The sequence below is a fragment of the Colletotrichum fructicola genome (genome assembly GCF_000319635.2).
Source record: "Colletotrichum fructicola Nara gc5 chromosome Unknown KSG_Nara_v1_contig09, whole genome shotgun sequence".
NCBI classification, from domain to species: domain Eukaryota; kingdom Fungi; phylum Ascomycota; class Sordariomycetes; order Glomerellales; family Glomerellaceae; genus Colletotrichum; species Colletotrichum fructicola.
This window is the reverse complement of record NW_027094059.1, coordinates 1,705,693-1,722,919: the sequence shown is the minus strand read 5'-3', so window position 1 is coordinate 1,722,919 and position 17,227 is coordinate 1,705,693. Positions and strand designations below refer to the sequence as shown.

The following is a 17,227-nucleotide window of genomic DNA, read 5'->3' as shown; positions in this document are numbered from 1 at the left end:
CAATCAAGCATCTGTTCGACGCTGAAAACAAAAGGCTGTGGGACTTTCCCTTCTCTCAGTTTTACTCATATTTTTCGGCTTGAACGAAGTGAAACCAAGCTCATCCGGCGAATCAATCAAGATCCGAGATAGTAAGCAGTCACAACGTACCCCCGTCATTGTACTCGAAAGTCAAGCATGTCGACGGCGATCGTTTACGAGGGCGTGCCAGGTGCTCAAGGCACTCTGTTCCAAGGGAAGAAGTTCTTCGTCACGCAGCGTGTGCCCGACAGAACAACGATCTTGGACCTAATCAAAGTAAGCTTGCTACTTCGTTTGACGAATCTCAGAAGCTCATATAACTAGCAAAATGGGGGGAAAATTGTCAAACTGGACAAGCATGCCGACTTGGTGATCGCAGACCACGTCAGAAGAGACTGTCCTCCAGACTCGCTATCGTGGAATTTTATCAAGGATTCTGTCCAGTACGGCGCTATGCAGGAAGAAGACAAGTACCAGATCAACCAATCGCCTATGGCTGCTCGTCCTGTTGGGTCAACGAAGCCTGCCAAAGGTACTCGGACCCCCTTCACAAATGCCGACGACGCAGAGCTTGCCAGGTGGGTGCTCTCACATACCAAGACGAGCGGAAATGACATATATCAAAAATTCGAGCAAATTGTAGGTTCGCCTGTTACCTGATTTGAGCTCTTGACTGATCCAAGATTTTCCAGAACAATCGTCATACGTGGCATTCTTGGAGAGATCGATGGGTGAAAAAGCTGAAGCTATTACCTTATGATGCCCAACGCAAGTTGGCTGATTCTGCTCCACCCGAGTCACAATCCCCGACAGTGTCTCTGCCCGATGCGCCTCGAACCGGGCGGAGAGCTCAGCCCGCGTCAGACGCTGCCACTGCATCAGCTTCTCGGCATGACGGCCCTCAAACTACACGGTCACTCAGACCTGCTGCGAGACAAGCAGGCGCACATGCGCAGGTGACTGAGGCAACTAGGAATAGGTTCACCAAGGAAGACGATGAGGTATTGTTGCGCAGCGTTTCAGAGCTCGAACAGCGGGGCGGCAGGATCTCCAGTGGTCTTTTCCAAGATCTGACCAAGAAGGTATTACTGCGACCTCTTTCATGGAAGAATAACATCGCTGACCCGCAACAGTATCCCCGTCATACATCCACTTCGTGGCAGAAGCACTGGGCAGAGTCGGAGCAGCGCTTGAGACAGTCTTTTGTTAAAGCCGAACCCACGCCTGACCTACGATCTCCAGGCGCTAGACCAGCCCCTGGTAATGTTGGTCACGATTCTGCGTCTGACCGGAATGAGAGAGACCCTGAGCGCGCGGCGAGTACCAACGTCGGCAGCAACAAACACACCAACAAGCCATCATCTGCACCCATTGTAGAGGAAAGTATCGTAGTTGGGAGTAATCAACTGCCCGACCCAGAGAGATTAGAAGAAGAACACGACGACGAAGGAGCGGAGCCCCAAGATTTGACAAGAGAACAGTTCTACAAGCGACTTGAGGACTACCGGAATCTCATAAAACAGGACCCAAATACTAACGTATCCGGTCGTCTTGTTGATCTTTGGCTTTTGTGGAGTGCCGTTCAGAATGTCTATGCCCGAGGCGGGATTGAGCTCGACTGGGAAGACATAACGGAGGAACTGGGCTTCCCCCGCGACAGTTCTCGACGCCTCAAGGAGTGTTACAACGAGCACGCCGAAGGCTTTTTCAGCACCTTGGACGATGGTGATGATGACGATGATGACGGTTCGGGCGATGAAGAAATCGTCGACCAAGGGGGAGCACATGCCGAAGAGAGAAGACGGCCGCGTACAGAGACTGAAGCCGACGCTGGAACGGATGATGAGATCCTCATTTCACTTCCGACCAACACGCCTGGCGCCTCGAGAAAGAGATCCGCCATCCAAATGGACGGCCTTAGTGCTCCATCTACTCCAAACGGTCGCAAAAAGCGGCATCGTCTAGGCCCGAATGACGAAGTGCCTCCCACTCCCGAAGAGAAGATTGGACTTGCCGGCATGAGTGGGCTTGATATCAGTCCATCACTAAGCGGAAAGGAACCCGCAAGCACTTCCGCAGGCAGACCCGAATCTAGAGAAACCGGGGTCCAAAGGGGGCCCAGAGCCCGGCATGTGGAGCCCGAGACGCAAGACTTTGGCTTCGATGACGAAGACCATGAACGGGCGGATTCTCAGCATGACAGCTTCGACATATCTCCCTCTCAGCAGCTTTTTGATGACTTGGCGGCGGCAACGCCGCTTCCCTCCTCCCTTCAAAATAATGGCTTTCAGTCCTGTCGTCGACAGCCAGGCGATTCTACCCGCGACAGATCTCAATTTTCAGCTGGAGCTGAAGAAGTCATTCATGCGGGAGGTAAAGATGTCCAGCCCGAATCACAAGGCGTTGAGAAAATTGCCCAGCTTGACGGGTTCATTGAAAGCTTTGAAGGGTTTGGCTATCCTCGTGAGGATGTACTTACCGCGCTCATCTCGACGTCCATATGCATGCCGTTGGCTACTGCTGTTTTGAAGCATATGAAACAGCACAAATCTATACCCAGAGATTGGGAAGGGGTCTGGACGGAGGAAGACGACAGACGACTGAAGCGCATTGATCGCAAAATTTCAGAGTCAAAAAACGACTCGGAACGCACAAAGCTGAAGAAGTCGTGGGACTTTTTGGTGAGAAAGCATACCCAGAAGCGGATTGAACAAAGGAGAGAGTTTCTTGACTACCTGGGCGAAGCGGAAGGAATGCTATGAACCAGGTATAGCTCCAGGAGTGGGGTTTCGCGAGAGAGGAACAATGTTTTGATACCCAGGAATATTCAACATTATGAGATCCTATCTCTTGTTCTGTGTCATGAGTCTATCTGTCTGTACCTTGGCCTCGGGTCCATTTAGTCGCCGTCTTCACTCCTTGGTGATTGAGTACCCGTAATGCCAGCCTTCCTTCTGCATGTCCTCTCTCACCTTGTAAGCCCCCTCAGCAACGTCCAGCAAGCCCAGGTCAACTTCGACAATGCTCACAGCCTCCTCTGCGCCCAACTTCCCGATGGATCCGATGAGAGGCATCGCGACCTGGCTGACACCGCAATACCTCAACTGCGACCCATCCCACCTCCTCTCAACCCCGCCCTCGGGCCCGCCAGCATTGACAAGCACCACTGCCGCTGTGTTTTCAAACGCCCTCGCCACAAGCACGTTCTCTAGGAACACCTTCTCCGAATCACGGTTCACCACTTCGCCGGAGCCACCGCGCTTGTACTCGTCCGCCATCCAGAACGCGGGACAGACGATGATCCTCGCACCGTCACGAATCAGCTCCCGGAACGCCTCGGGGAATGCCAGATCCCAACAGACGAGCAGTCCGGCCCGGCCAAGCGGCGTATCAAACGCCCCATGTGGTTGAGGACCCTTGGTCAGATGTGGCCGCTCATTGTGCCATAGGTTCTTTTTCTCATAGCGTCCGAGGATGGCGCCGTCTGGTCCGATGAAGTACGCGGCGTTGATCAAGTCTAGGTCGTCTCCCTCACCTTCCGGCTCTACTATGGTGCCAGGAACAATGGAAATTCTCAGTTCCTTGGCTAGAGCCTGATAACTCCCAAGGTAGGAACCCGACTGCTCGCAGCTCAGCACGAAGTCGGGATGATCCGGCGCCCACGACGTGAGATGGTACTCGGGCAGTACGGCGAGCGCGCAACCCTGCGAGGCGGCGTTGCGTATGTAGGACTCTGCTTTGCGAAAGTTGTCTTCTGGCGAGACAGCCTGTGATGCTTGTTAGAACTTTGTTCATCCATGGCTAGTTCTCACCAGGCACGCGCCACGCGCACGCGAGGGGCGGGATATGAGAAGATGGCGACCAATGCCGTCGAGGATAAGCTAGCCGCTTCAAGGTGATTCTGGGGATTCCCGACCTTCGGATGCATCTGTATGAGGGCAATCTTGGCCTTGCTCGCCATCGTGACCATGTTCGTCTCGTCTTGAATTAATCCCGCAGATGGTAAGACAACCGGCTGTTGGAGATAACAGCAAACTTTGGTCAAGGTTCGGGGATCAGCTTGTGAGGAGAAAGAGCCGATTGCTACTGGGAAGCCGACTTCTCTTCTTGCACTGCCCCGCTGTCTGCCTTGCGCCGCATTTATTGACGCGGAAGATCAAAATTATAGTGACTGGTTGAAAATGATCAAACTCCATGTGTGTGTGTGCTATGTAAAGTGCCCGATCAGGCGGTCGTTGCTAAGTTCATATGCGAGAAATGATGTCAGAGGCAACCCCATCCCGTTTTTCCGTGAATTGTGCCACCACCAAAACCCAGCCAGCAATTTGTACCCATTTGTAAGGAGGAAAAAACAAAACAGAAAAAAAAGAGAAAGAAACAAACAACGCCGAAAATCCCATACCCGCCTTTTTATCGCATCCTTGAAAGTAATTGTATATCGATATTTCGAAAGGCTCCGATGAACTCCTTGGGTTACCCTTAGCGGCGGGTTTTGCGTAAATCTGAGGAGAATCTTCGAGAAACATCGTAATCAGCGGGAATAACCTGAAGAGTATGGTTTGATTGCCCATGAGAAGATGGCTCAGACGTAGTGGTTTGCCAGGCGTAAGGGGCGAGCTTGACGTATTCGATATGAGAGATCGCAGCGCCAACAACTTCCCCTGTAATAAATATTAGCATGTGTGAAGCAGGCTAGACAAGCATTCTCTAGCTTACCTATGCCGATGAGTACTAGATTTCGACCGGCGGACGGAGGTAGACCATAAGATCCCATGAGAAGAGTGCCTGTGGGACAAATAAGGTATGGTACCCATTTCATCCAGCTTGAAGGGCCCTTCAATGAGCCGCTCATATCAGATGCAGAATTCGCCATCTTGTCTAAGGTTACCAGGATGTCTTCTGACTTTTTCTGGGCATCTGTCAAATGTTCAGAATGGACCTCATACTGTGATGAAAGGTCTTCCGTGAGCTCAAATAGCCTGCCCAGACCCTACAACCGTTAGCTTCAGGGGTAATGCAAGACAGAAAACATTTACTCACCTTTTCAAGATTCTGCTGTCGACCGGCGAGCTCCGTTACGCGAAGGTGTGAAAGCTCCTGCGTCAAAAATTAGCCAAGAATTCTGCACACAGTATAGGTTCACCTACCATCTGGGATTGAAGCGATGCGGAGGATGCAGCGGCTGATGCGAGTGCCGCCATGACAACACCGAGGTCACTTTCAGTACGATCCTTGAAAGCGGTTATGGCAACTTCATGTGATGCTGCAACTTCAGCGTTACTGCTTAGCACAGTCCTGAGGAGAACGCCAAGTAGCTGCTGCAAATTTTGGGCATCTTCGAGTCCGTTCCGCATGGCATGTTGCGAAGCCTTATGAAGTCAGCGAAAACGCCCATTGAATGCGGCCGGCTATAGTATCAAACCTGAGCTGTCTCCATAATCTGTTGGGAAAGGGTTCGATCCATGTCTTGAATGCTGTCGCGCAGTCGGTCGACATCAGGGATAATCCGACGCAGTTGATCGGTCACTTCGGTAGCTCTCGTGTTGATGGCATGCAGATGAGCTTCGAGCTCCTGTTCGACTCCTTCAGAGAGCTTGGATAAGACCTCCGTCAAGCGCTGATGGAGGCGTATGCTTTGAGCTATCGCTGTGTCAGAGCCACTCCTCAAGGCAGAGGGGAACCCATGAGACACTCACCTTTGTCGTTGTCAGCACGGGCAGCTTCGCAGAACCTCAGTGCTTTGTGTCGGTAGCTGACCCAAGTGTTCCATGCCGAATCTGACCTTGCTAGACCTGAGAGACATGAGTCAATTTGTTGGGGAGAGACGTGAAGACGAGGGAACTTGGAATCGGGAATGTGAGCCAAGGAATTCTCTCGAAATGGGGCACAGCCCGATGGTATATCGAAACTCCCTCTTTCGAGATCGCATATAGCAAGGCTGGCGGCGTAGGAGTCGACAAAGTCTCTGATTCGTCTGCCGCTGTCGATCAGTACAGTCGCGTCATCTTTCCCGTCGAGAAGCTGGCAGTTGTTGACCAGGAGACGGGCAGCGATTCGATGGCAGAGAGGCTCGGATTCTAGCTCTTGGAGTTCCTGCATGGCGACGGCATAAATGTTCGGGAGGCGAGACGCCGTCTGAATTCCGATCGTATGACCCGTAGAAACTCTGTCCAGTTTCCGCCCATGGTCTGAATTTCTCTCACCACCATACCAAGAGAGGGCATGGATAGTTGTGGCGCTGCTTAGCATCAGAGCGGCTCCGTAAAGGAGCTGCGAAGTATTGCACCGCATCCTTGCATTGGTATCGCGCTTGGCGCTGTTGCTTCAAGATAAAACGTCAGTAAAGTGCAAGATTGACGAGAGAGATCGTAGGGAAGATGCGTCCAAGTTGAGGAAATTGTCTTGCGAGGTCTTGTGTCTTGGAGGAACAGAACCAGAGGTAACCGGCTGAGGAAGGGGAGGTTTCGCTGGTTGAAGGTGAAGTAGCTTAGTGGGTCGAAAGGCGCGACTTTACTTGAGCTTCGTGAGGCAAGTCCGGTAGAAAAGAACTGGGCAGAGGCTTTCCTATTTTCGTGCAACGAAATACAGCTGGACGACTTCGAATGACTTTCGAGGTGAAAAAATCAAATTAAGCAGGAGGGGGCCCGTAGTTTTGGATCTGGCAAGTGCAATTTGTGGAAGGAGGCTCTGGGGCAAGGTTAAGTAAGGCAGGTACGATGGGCAAGTTCATCGTACGCCTTTCCTTCCGCCTAAGAACATTGCAGTCACCGCATCCCTTACTTGGTTGGTAGGCAGGATGTTTGAAGGTTGAAAATGGCCGAGACATAGTTATCAGGTCTGAATCTTCATCTAGCACCAGATACTTTTGTTTGAACCTCTCAAGCCCACGACCAGCTCGCCGCATTGCCGCATTGCCAGTTCGAATTGTTAATGCAGCCGAGTTGCCAGCTTGATGAATCCTTCATTGCTAGGTGCCCACCTCTCTCTGTCTAGGCAGTAAGAACAAGAAACCTGATGCCGCCAGAAGTACACATCCCCTTCGGATCAACCAGCATAACCCGGGAGGTGGTTTGGCATCGCTGCAAGTATTCAACTCCACAGAACTTGTCTAAGGATTTTCCGCGTGCTGGACTAATGGCTGTTTCTCATGACCCGGACAGAAGTTTACAAAGGCCAAACGACATACTGGTTTGGGTCCAAGGATGATACACCTTCTAGACAAGTCGCTTCTTGATCTGCCAGCATGACGGCGTACGTAGCATTATCTACCAATACTTGGAAGGTCGAGAAAGCAATTTTCAGCTGTTAATTCCGTCAGAATCATCAGTCAACTTTCTATCAAAAGCAATATCAACAAGACAGAGTTTCCTGATGTGCTCTTGGCTAAGAAGACGACCACCATGTAACCCAACCTACTGGGGGCGAAACGACAGAAGCAAGCCTCGAGGCCTTCCGCCAACGAGTTCACAGAACATACCCGTACATCGCTGCCAACTGTTTTGACGACCCTGCATGAAGTTCGCTGTCCCCTCCACTCGGATGGAGCCCCAAGAGAGACTATTCGCTGCATGGGACATGTCGCGTGCCGTACGCAGTATGCATGTCTGCAAGGTGTGTGACAGACGCTGGCGACCAGCCACATCAGCCCATTCGCGCAGCAGCTCGCGCAGTGGGGTCCTCAGACAGTCCTCGCGGGCTGCCGTTTACCAGCGAGTCCGTCTACCCCTCTTCTCTCTTCTCGCCTGACGGATCTCTGACGGAGAACCATCCACCTTTGCGCAACACGCGCCTTGGGTTGCATTCTCCTGAGACTTTACAGCGCCGCACGTCGAGGGCAGCATGAGAAATAAATGTCGTGACTTACAGGCTGAGTATCCTGGGAAGATCAGATATCATAGCGAGCTTTTGTGATAGGGCAGACGAGGATTTACCCCGGAGGAGTTAACAGGGGTCCAGGATCGTTGATTGTCACCAGCCTCCCCACCGCTTCATAGTAGTCCTCTCGACATCAGTCTTACGCCGGACCTGGATTTTCTTCCAGTGATGTCAGTGAAGTCTTCTTCCTCCTCCACCCTACTGGCTTCGTGTATTCGGGGATCTCGATGTCCGCGAGGAAAGAGACCACGCTGTACGATGTCGGTACCCTTACCCACCGCCTTTCCAAACCAATATGAACCGGGAAACCAACGCCGAGCGCCGTTGCCAGCCTGCATGGGGCCGAAAGACCCATCTTTCGCCGAGTGACGTCGGTTGTGGCTCCCTGAGCAGCGGAAATCACAGGACCTGAAAAAGCACGGCGTCCACTCCTTCCCCTCCTAAAAATCCCCATTGAAGCTGTCAAGTCCATACTGCAGCTTTTGGGATATGTGACATTCCACCGGTGCTCTGCCTTTCCTTGGTAGTCTCGCATCTTGGTACCGGGATATTCGTTTGTTTCCAGTACCGCGGAACGCGGCTTGTCGCCCGACAGGGCCCAGATTCCAGCGTACTAGTTGCAGGTCGCGAAATCTCACGTTCCTTCAACATGGTACAAAAGCCACGCGAGGGAGCCTCGTGCTTCTTCTGCTTGATTCTTCTTTCTTCCAAGCCTCTCACAGTGTCTTGATCTTGAACACACGCCATAAACCACTCGCATCTTCGTTCAGCTATCGGCGTCGCAGCTTTCCTGTCCCTCCTACCACGTCAGAGACTCTGACAAAGTTCTCTGTCGCGGGTTCGATGTCTTGAAGTTTGACCCATAGTGTTTGTCGTCTACGCTTCCTGCTGTTATTAGACAGCCTGTGACTTTGAGTCCGAAGCAAGGAGACAGACGCTTCTTCAAAAGTCTATCATCAACTCGGCTACACAGTCGCAGTTCCTTCAAAGAGCTTGGTGCCACTGAGCTGACTTGACATAACTCCTTTACAATCTGTACGGCGAGATCCCCATGATCGACATTACTTGGCGGGAAAAACCAGTGATCAGGAACGTATGCTGACGTGAAATGATGATAGCAGTGTGGATGTCACAGGCAAAAGAGACAAACCAAATACGCTTCCAAGAATACCGCCGCCATAATGTGTGTGCAGATCGACAAGTCATATGACTGTGGCCACCATGGCTTCCACAACATCAAGTGGTGCCAAAATGTTGGCAAGGGCTGCAAGGGGCCGAAGCCAAAGCACGATGTCATCGCTTGGCCTGGTTTATGCACTGATTGCGCCAATCGGGCGGCCGACCCTAACCCCCGTTGCTGAGTCCAGCAGTGATGCTGTGGATTGGATGAAGCTGAACGAGTGGTCTGGGTCGTGAGGCATACCTAGGTTGAACCATAACATTATCGTCTGGCGGAAAATCAGCATGTAGCTAGGGTATTGAACATCAGAAATAAGGGGGATAGCATAACGTAACAATAGGGTTAATGTAGGCAGCACGCACTCCGTCCGCTTAGCTGAAGTATCTGCCGGTATAGCCGACTTAAGTCATTACATGCGAAGGACAGGCACCCTCACGTTCATGTTCTTCCGCCACCAAAGCTGCTCGCGACGGAGACTTAACGTCGTCTTCTCCTTGCTCCAGCAGGAGCATACAAATGAGATGTGCTGGCATAAATTGCGTTGCGTACACACGCCATTGAGTGACTTTGGAAGGTCCATGTTCTGAAGCTCGTAGTGTCTACATCCCGGCTCAATGACGCTGGTACAGAACTGTCTCTGATCAGATGCTGCGTCGCCGACAGCCATTTGAAGTCCGACAGCACATTCGTCTAGCTCACACGCGGGTTCTGGGGGTGACGTAGTCGCCGTGACAGCTTCAATCTTCGTGGGAAACCCTGCAGTCCTCACTGGCAGCTTGCCCGTGGGCGCGGCACGCGCAAGGTTATGAGCACTAGAGACAAACCGCCGCGACCGTTTGGTAGGATAGGAGGGGAATCATCCTTCTCTTGTCGACAACGTTGTTGGCGTACTGAGATGCGGAAGGCAGCGATGCCGTGGAGCTGAGCTCTCCGCCCTTGACGCAGTACCACTCGCCAGCCCTGACGTTAACATTGGCGCACGTGTGTTGACTGCCATGGCCTGCGTTCATCCAAATGAAATCCAGAAGGGTGATGGAATGCGCATCAGCGATGCTTTGGCAACTATCGCCCGGTTTCGCTTGATAAAATCGGAGGCAGTCGGGGTAGACAGGACCAGCTACAGGGCTTGAGGTTTGAATGAAGTTCATCGGGCCCAGACCGAAAGCCCAAGACCAAAGAATGGCCATAGCAGTCATGGAAAGCTTCATGATGGCGATGTTGTAAACGGTACTGGCGTTGGCTTGCGGCGATGTATCGCGATGCTCTCGAATAAGGGAAGGGGAGATTTTCTGGATATAAGTGCTCAGCGTCAACAAAGGACATAGGTAGCAAGATACTCGCACAACACACATGTTCTCATGACGAAGAGATTTCTTTCATCACTTCAAATCTCGACTCGAAATGTCGCAATCCTGATCATGTTTCCTTTCGTCTGTTCTCTATTACTCGGCTAGTCTGTGACCAAAACGCCACTAGCGTCGTCACACGCTCTCAGAAATCATTGAAGACGAGTATCCTTTGGGGTGGCTATGGTTGCGCCCTGGAAAGGTAAGGTACAATCAAAGAAGAAGTCGTCCAATTAGGCACGATAAGGATGAATGCCCACCAGAACACACTCACGATAGGGTTGGGGCTACCACCAAGGCAAGGGGCCATTTAGCGACGCCCAAGTCAAAGGCATGTGGATAGAGGCGTTTTCTCGCAACGGCGCCAACGGTGTCTCGGTGTGTCTCGACCATCCCACGTGCTGTCCCGCCACCAACGTCCTGGCTGAGGTGTGAACATTCTGGAGTGTTTCGTCCGAAACCGATAGCGTATGGCGCTTCGGCGCGGTGGGGGACGGCGAAAGACGCAGAGGGCAATGAACGGAGTTTTAAAGGGGCACCGTGCCGGAAGCCGGACTTCGCTTCTTTGACGTTGGAGGCCCCGTTCTTAGGTCGTCCCGCCGCACCGATGGTGGACGGAGGCGGCCACCCTTCCAGAGGCGTAACCCCGAGCCTCTTTCGGTAGGCGAACCAAACTTTGACCTCAGCTGTCGACGGCAGGTGGGTGTGTGATGGGACCTGCAATCTATGTCCACGTGTCGGAGCTGGAAAGACGGACGAACCATGACACCCATATCGCATACCGCATGGCGCACGGCATAGTTAGTTGCTGACGAACCGAAGGATGGCAGCGGCTGGAACGCGTGGGTGCACAGCAAAAGTGACGGAACGTCTCTTCAGGTTTGCAAGGCGAGGCGAGGCGAGGGGCGGCGACGTATGGGAGTGGCCGCGGGCCGGATCAGCTGGGCTCGCACTACGCCTCAAAGGGGGAAGAGCAACATGGAAAAGAACATGGGAGGGAAGCAAGGAAGGGAGGGAGGGGAGAGAATGCCGCACGACCAGAGCCAGAAGCAGGCAGACCCTAACGCAGCGGGAAGTCTATTCTGGGGAAGCTTGGGCCAGGCATGCAAGGCTGACAATCCGGGCGTGTCAAGTGGGGCCGGATCGACACGTGGCCAATCATCAAGCTACGACACCCGGAAGTGATGCACGGCACAGAGAACCTTTTTCTTCCCCTATGGCGGGATTCCACTCATGTCAGGCGCTCAGCCCATTGGCAGCTTTGCAAGAATACTGGGCCGAAAAACAGAGACGCCAGGGGTCCATCAAGGATGGGTCCTCTTATTCGACGAATAAGAGGCGGGAAGCTGTGCCAATGAGTGGAATCCGGAAGCAGAGAGATTTTACAGTACCTTTTAGACTTGGCGGCCATCGCACGACCTCCCCTCCAGCGCCTGAAATATCATACGATTTCCCTACGAAGTGGTTGACTTTTTGATACGCGCTTTCACTGTGCCCCGGTCGCCGCCAAAGCTGGCGAATTCGAGGTCAGGCCATTCCGCCCGTTCCTCCGTCACTCATTCATCCAATTGGCAACCTTTTGCACTTTTTTTTTTCTTTGCCCACACACACACACTCACTCACTCTCTGTTTGCGTAGAGTCTGCTTCGGCCGTCCACGGTCTTGTTCCGGGTAGCTCACCGTACGGGATCCGGCGCGGGTCCATTCTGTGTCCCTAAACATCAGTCGACTTTGTCTTCGTCTCTCCGGCGCAATACATTTCTCTGCTGCTCTATTTGCTGCTCTGCCTCGCGCCTCGTGCCTCTCTCCCGCGCCCCTCCCCCAGCGCCAGCCAACCCAACACCGGCTACCTGCTCGTCAACACTCTTCTCCGTTCTTTCCTCTTCCTCCCGTCCCGTCTCGACGGATACAGCTACACACCTACCTGCCGACCGAACGACCTTTCTGCCTGCCGCCTGCCTCCCGTTGCTCCCTGCCGCATACACGTAAGGTGTGACCAGTCATTTTCGTCTCTGCCTCCACAAAAATCTCCCCAACCCTCAACTCTTTTCTTGTCCTTTCCCCGTGTTTGGACGCATCTCGTTGTCGCTTTCCGTACCCGTCGGCCCTCTGCTCTCCTCTGATTTGCCTCCTGCTCTTGTTCCTGCTGTTGCTTCTACCTACCTTACCATATGTCTGCGCATCTGCCCTGCCCTCGTCTCGTCTCCGTCACAACCCGCCTGTCTTAGTCGAAAGTCTCGACCAAGTCCTTCGAGTATTTGGGCCTTGGCTGACCTTAATAAGCGAATCCCCGCCTCATCGCCCTGCCGACCTCTCTACTTGAGGTGCCGCACCTTTACGAACCCAGAACCTTTGACGGCCCTTGAACACGACCGACTTCTTTGTCTTGCGCTGCATCCTGCATCTCGATCCATCCCTGCCGACTCCTACGACTTTTGCGAGTTTCCCTTGCCGCCATTGACGACGCTGCCATTGCATTCCGACTTCGACCTGATTGGCTATACGAGGTGGTACGACTGTCCATCTTGAATCGCCAAACTCTGCCCCCCTCCAACCAAGAAACGTACGAGATCTCTGAGTCCTCGCTGATCAGCACTCACCGGCATACGATCGCGCCGAGCACCCACTCTCCCTTCCACAAAAAGACAATATCGATTTCTAGATCGACGACCGCCGACATTTCGGGGGCCGAAATGCTGGCTTTGTGGTAATGGACCCCAACTTCTTAAAGAACCTCGACTACTTCGCCGTCCCAAACAACCAAACAAATAATTCTGTCGAGCAACCCGCCGAATCTTCGGCCGTAGGTGCTGCGAGAAATGCTCCCGATCCTTCTCTCTGGGAGACCCTAGGGGCCGATCAGAGCAACTCTGAATCGACTTCCAATGGCCACTCCTCAATGCCCTCTTTTGCTCAGGCCTCGCCTGTCAGCACGAATTTCGGCATGGGTGCTATGCCTGCTCAAATGTCCTTTGGACATGGCCAACCCAGAAATGCTTTGCCGACACGCACAGCCCAGAATGCTGGCCAGAGGCGGAGGGACGGTCACGATCGAAAGCGGACCAAGGTGGATTCCGAGGCTGCGGCACTAGAATCGGTCGATTACTGGATTCAATTCGACGATGACGATGAGCAAAAGCTCGGCGGTAGCTTCGAGATCGACTTTTCTAAGCGAAGACATCCGACCCAACATTATCCTAGGTATGCTCTCAGCCGCTCTCAAAAGTCGACGCATCTGAGCGACTTCGCTAACTCTCTCTAGACCACCGGCTGCGAATCGTCTGAATCCCATGTCAACAACCCCGGGCTTGGGCGCTGGACTGTATACAAACCCTGTATTCAAGCCGGAGGACTTTATGGACGACACCGCCCTTGACAACGCTCTCTCGGACGATGAAGAGCTTCTGGAGTCCATGAACCTAGGCGATCAGCTCGGTAAGATCGAATCGCAACCCCCTTCCGAGGTTCCGCCGCGAGAGGGCCTTTATTCGACGCCCCTGAGTTGGGAGAAGCCAGCGCCCGGCCTGCGGATGAACCCTCTATTTGGCATGGGCGGCATGGGCGGCATGGGAGGCATGGGCACGCCCATGCTCGATCCGGAGCAGCGACGTCTGCTGGCCATTGCCCTCAATACCGGTCGTTCATCAACTAGTCTAGGCGCCGGAATGGGTTTCGGGGTTGGCGCAGACCTGGGCCCCGAGTTTGCAAGTCTCGAGAATTTCGATGCCGGCATGGCGACGGCAAGCATGGATGAACTCGGGAGGGGCCCCGAACAGTCGGGTCTCCACAGTAAGGGGAAGGAAAAGGAGAGAGACAGTGTAGAAAAAGACTCGAAGAACCAACGGCCGCAAGTGTCTCGAACTACGACGGCTGCAACTGGGGCCTCTGAAAAGTCTAAAGACAAGGCGAAGGCTGGCGGCGACCGAACGGCACACAACGACATTGAGAGAAAGTACCGCACCAATCTCAAGGACAAGATCTCCGAGCTTCGCGACGCTGTACCATCACTCAAGTCGATACCCGAGGAGGGAGGCGAAGACGCCGAGGTGGACAGTCAGTCGCAACGCGGGCCCAAAGTCAGCAAGGTAAGCGGTGATGCGGCCATTTAGCTTCACACAACATATACTGATACAGGTTTAGGGTACTGTCCTCACGAAAGCAACCGAGTATATCCATTACCTTGAACGAAGAAACAAAGCCATCATGCGCGAGCATCAGGAACTCGCCAGGCGCCTACAAGCCTTTGAGCAACTGTTGAGTGCAACGGCGCGGCAACCCTTTCCCATGCCGAATTACAGCAGAACCTTGTTCGACCCGAGAGGCTTCTGTTAACATCTCTCCCCTTATCACATTACGCATCATGATTGCGAAACTGTACATATTTTGTTGTCAAGGGCTATCATTTGCCCAAAAATATACGATTGCGACCAATCTACGAAGCATGAATAGGCAGGCATATACAAAATAATTCAAGGTTATCAGACCTTTATTCGGGTTTCTGGCACTATTGGTTAATTCCTCCGGGGATGTACTGAAGGCGATTCCTCTGTTCCGGATGGCATTTTCGGCATGGTTCTGATGTGACAGGTCATACACTGCTCTATGTCTAGCGCATATCCTTTTAGCAACCTAGAAAGGACATTTGGATTCATTGGAGTATTTTCGATGAGCACAGATGTCGAGCTGCGTGTGAGGTCCCAGACACCTCTAAAATTGTGGCGAACACCCTTTTGTTTCAATTGGCGTGCTACCTCAAGTCAGCGGAATGATGATCTCATCTTGGCAACCAAATCGGCTGACTGGCATGACCCCAATGGCATCCTGTTCGTGCAGCTGGTCTACAAGAAACGGGAAACGTCCGCTTGTGGCAGATGAGAAGCCCGCCTGTTCCATGCGGAACCTTCCATGGGGTACCTCCCCTGGCACGTCAAGGGACCCCGAAGACAAGGGTCCTGTTTTGGCATACCGGGAGAAACAACTCTCACAACATTCGTTGTTAGCTCAGCTCGACGGGCAGATACGCCACGTTGAAGGCAGCTCCTGGAGGTTTGCAGAGACACTCAGGAACAAGTGTACGTTGCTTGCATAGCGGACGCTACGCCGTATTTTGTGTGTAGAGACACGACTTCTGTGCCACCCTGGCTTAATAGTGTACACCTTTGATTACAAAATTTTGATCCTTTTCGGTTTCACAGGGTTCAGTCCCTGAGAGCCTCAATATCGACAACCTCCTTTACAGCTTCTGTCGAGAAAATGTACGGTGACTCGGTATCCACACAGACGCTGTCCTCAATCCGAACTGCCATACCGCGGAAGTGCTCCGGCCAACGGTCTGTATCCGGAACATAGATACCAGGCTCGATGGTCACGCAGTGTCCGGCTTTCAGCGGCGTTCTCCTGCCATAGCCAGGAACATCGTGGACATCCAGGCCGACGTAGTGACCAACATGGTGCGGAAATAAGACATCAAGATCGCGGGAGGTGATGTCGAAGCCTAGGCTCTTGAGCTGCTCGAGCAGACCGTTTGCCGTTTGGTCGTGAATGTCGTCGAGGGAGAGATTGGCGTTCTCACGGCAAAGGGACACGCTTGAACGTTGAACGGTGAGAACGGCTTCATAGAGGTCCTTCTGTGCCGCGCTGAACTTGCCGTTTATAGGCCAGGTGCGTGAGATATCAGTGATGTATGTGCCGTACTCTCCGCCTGCGTCGACGAGAACCATCTCGCCGTCTTTCATCACGTTATTATTCACGACGTAATGAATGCAAAGACCGTTTTGCCCGCCTGCTACGACGGGGACGTATGCCGGCCCGTCACAGCCGTCTGCGGTGAACCTGTAATCGAGAAAGGCGTGGAGGTCCTTCTCGCGGGTCCACTGCTTGCGCATGGCGTCGGTGATGACCCGGCCCGAGATCTGTCCAGCGCGGCGCATGTTTGCGACCTCTGCCGGGGACTTGATACACCGTAAAGAGTTCATGAGAGGGTACAGAGGAATCTTAACCGAGGGAAACCATGACTTGTCGCTCTTCATGAGCTGCCATAGTTTGTTCTCTTGCTCGCCCTGCCTCGGTTTCTCGAGGTCTGTGTAGACGCGGCTCGCCGACTTCACGATATCGGGGAGGTACTGGTGGATCTTGTTAATATCGCCCGCCTTGTCGGCGTTGAAGATATCCGTAGCGGCCTGGATGCCATTCCTGGCACCTGACCACTGCTCGGCCGCCGGGTTCTTGGGCTGAGTGAACAGGTGGAACAGGTAGTCGCCGAATTCCTTGCCCGTCTTCTGGATGACAGCCACGGAATCGCCCTCATTCCAGCCGGTCAGGTACAGAAAGTTGGACTCTTGGCGATAGGGGAAGAAGACGGCACCGGAGCGGTACTTGAGGTCGGCGGCAGACAGGACGGCAACGCCACCGTCGGGCAGCTTCTCAGCCAGGCGAGCACGTCTCTCCCAATATTCCTGGGCTGTGATGCCCGGAGTAACTAAACATTTAAGTCAGCCCAAGATCATTTTATTCGGGATCTTTACTGAGAGTTTGAGGGCAAAGTATTGAATGCTATGGGCAGTGATTGGATGAAGATTGTACTGACTCTCGCCGGCTTTGAGAATGTGAGGATGCGTCTCATGCACTGGCTGGCCAAACTGGAGATCGGCAGCAGAGACGGCAGCGTAGCGGCGGATCTGACGACTCGATGGGAGTGACGGGCGCCACAAGGGCACGGAATTGCAGCATCGCAGTCTCTGAGCGGCCCGAAGAGCGCTGCTCACTGGACGTGAGGGGTTCATGACCAGAAATGGAGCGATGTGCA

At 53.2% G+C, this 17,227-nt stretch overlaps 7 protein-coding genes across 7 annotated transcripts; 3 read left to right on the top strand and 4 right to left on the bottom strand.

Annotated features, from left to right (window-relative positions):
* Positions 1 to 177: 177 nt before the first annotated feature.
* On the top strand, positions 178 to 2,783 carry CGGC5_v014767 (uncharacterized protein; the record flags this gene model as incomplete). The annotated part of the gene is made up of 4 exons (XM_032029657.1): positions 178 to 297; positions 346 to 660; positions 714 to 1,103; positions 1,155 to 2,783. 4 exons carry the CDS (start codon positions 178 to 180, stop codon positions 2,781 to 2,783), a joined length of 2,454 nt encoding a protein of 817 aa, XP_031891013.1.
* Positions 2,784 to 2,933: 150 nt separating this feature from the next.
* Positions 2,934 to 3,982, bottom strand: Nitrilase (the record flags this gene model as incomplete). Its single annotated transcript, XM_032029656.1, has 2 exons — positions 2,934 to 3,788; positions 3,938 to 3,982. The coding sequence occupies 2 exons, from the start codon at positions 3,980 to 3,982 to the stop codon at positions 2,934 to 2,936; spliced, it is 900 nt and encodes a 299-aa protein (XP_031891010.1).
* A 518-nt stretch (positions 3,983 to 4,500) lies between these two features.
* On the bottom strand, positions 4,501 to 6,120 carry CGGC5_v014765 (uncharacterized protein; the record flags this gene model as incomplete). The annotated part of the gene is made up of 6 exons (XM_032029655.2): positions 4,501 to 4,682; positions 4,738 to 5,011; positions 5,062 to 5,118; positions 5,169 to 5,390; positions 5,444 to 5,661; positions 5,718 to 6,120. 6 exons carry the CDS (start codon positions 6,118 to 6,120, stop codon positions 4,501 to 4,503), a joined length of 1,356 nt encoding a protein of 451 aa, XP_031891011.2.
* A 3,768-nt stretch (positions 6,121 to 9,888) lies between these two features.
* CGGC5_v014764 (uncharacterized protein) lies at positions 9,889 to 10,732 on the bottom strand (the record flags this gene model as incomplete). The annotated part of the gene is made up of 4 exons (XM_032029653.2): positions 9,889 to 10,365; positions 10,427 to 10,431; positions 10,586 to 10,616; positions 10,697 to 10,732. The coding sequence occupies 4 exons, from the start codon at positions 10,730 to 10,732 to the stop codon at positions 9,889 to 9,891; spliced, it is 549 nt and encodes a 182-aa protein (XP_031890804.2).
* Positions 10,733 to 11,400: 668 nt separating this feature from the next.
* On the top strand, positions 11,401 to 12,745 carry CGGC5_v014763 (uncharacterized protein; the record flags this gene model as incomplete). Its single annotated transcript, XM_066153146.1, has 3 exons — positions 11,401 to 11,554; positions 12,148 to 12,412; positions 12,706 to 12,745. 3 exons carry the CDS (start codon positions 11,401 to 11,403, stop codon positions 12,743 to 12,745), a joined length of 459 nt encoding a protein of 152 aa, XP_066007525.1.
* Positions 12,746 to 13,132: 387 nt separating this feature from the next.
* sre2 (putative transcription factor sre2) lies at positions 13,133 to 14,754 on the top strand (the record flags this gene model as incomplete). The annotated part of the gene is made up of 3 exons (XM_032029651.1): positions 13,133 to 13,623; positions 13,685 to 14,507; positions 14,563 to 14,754. The coding sequence occupies 3 exons, from the start codon at positions 13,133 to 13,135 to the stop codon at positions 14,752 to 14,754; spliced, it is 1,506 nt and encodes a 501-aa protein (XP_031890810.1).
* Positions 14,755 to 15,620: 866 nt separating this feature from the next.
* ICP55 (Intermediate cleaving peptidase 55) lies at positions 15,621 to 17,204 on the bottom strand (the record flags this gene model as incomplete). The annotated part of the gene is made up of 2 exons (XM_032029650.1): positions 15,621 to 16,900; positions 17,009 to 17,204. The coding sequence occupies 2 exons, from the start codon at positions 17,202 to 17,204 to the stop codon at positions 15,621 to 15,623; spliced, it is 1,476 nt and encodes a 491-aa protein (XP_031890809.1).
* Positions 17,205 to 17,227: the final 23 nt, after the last annotated feature.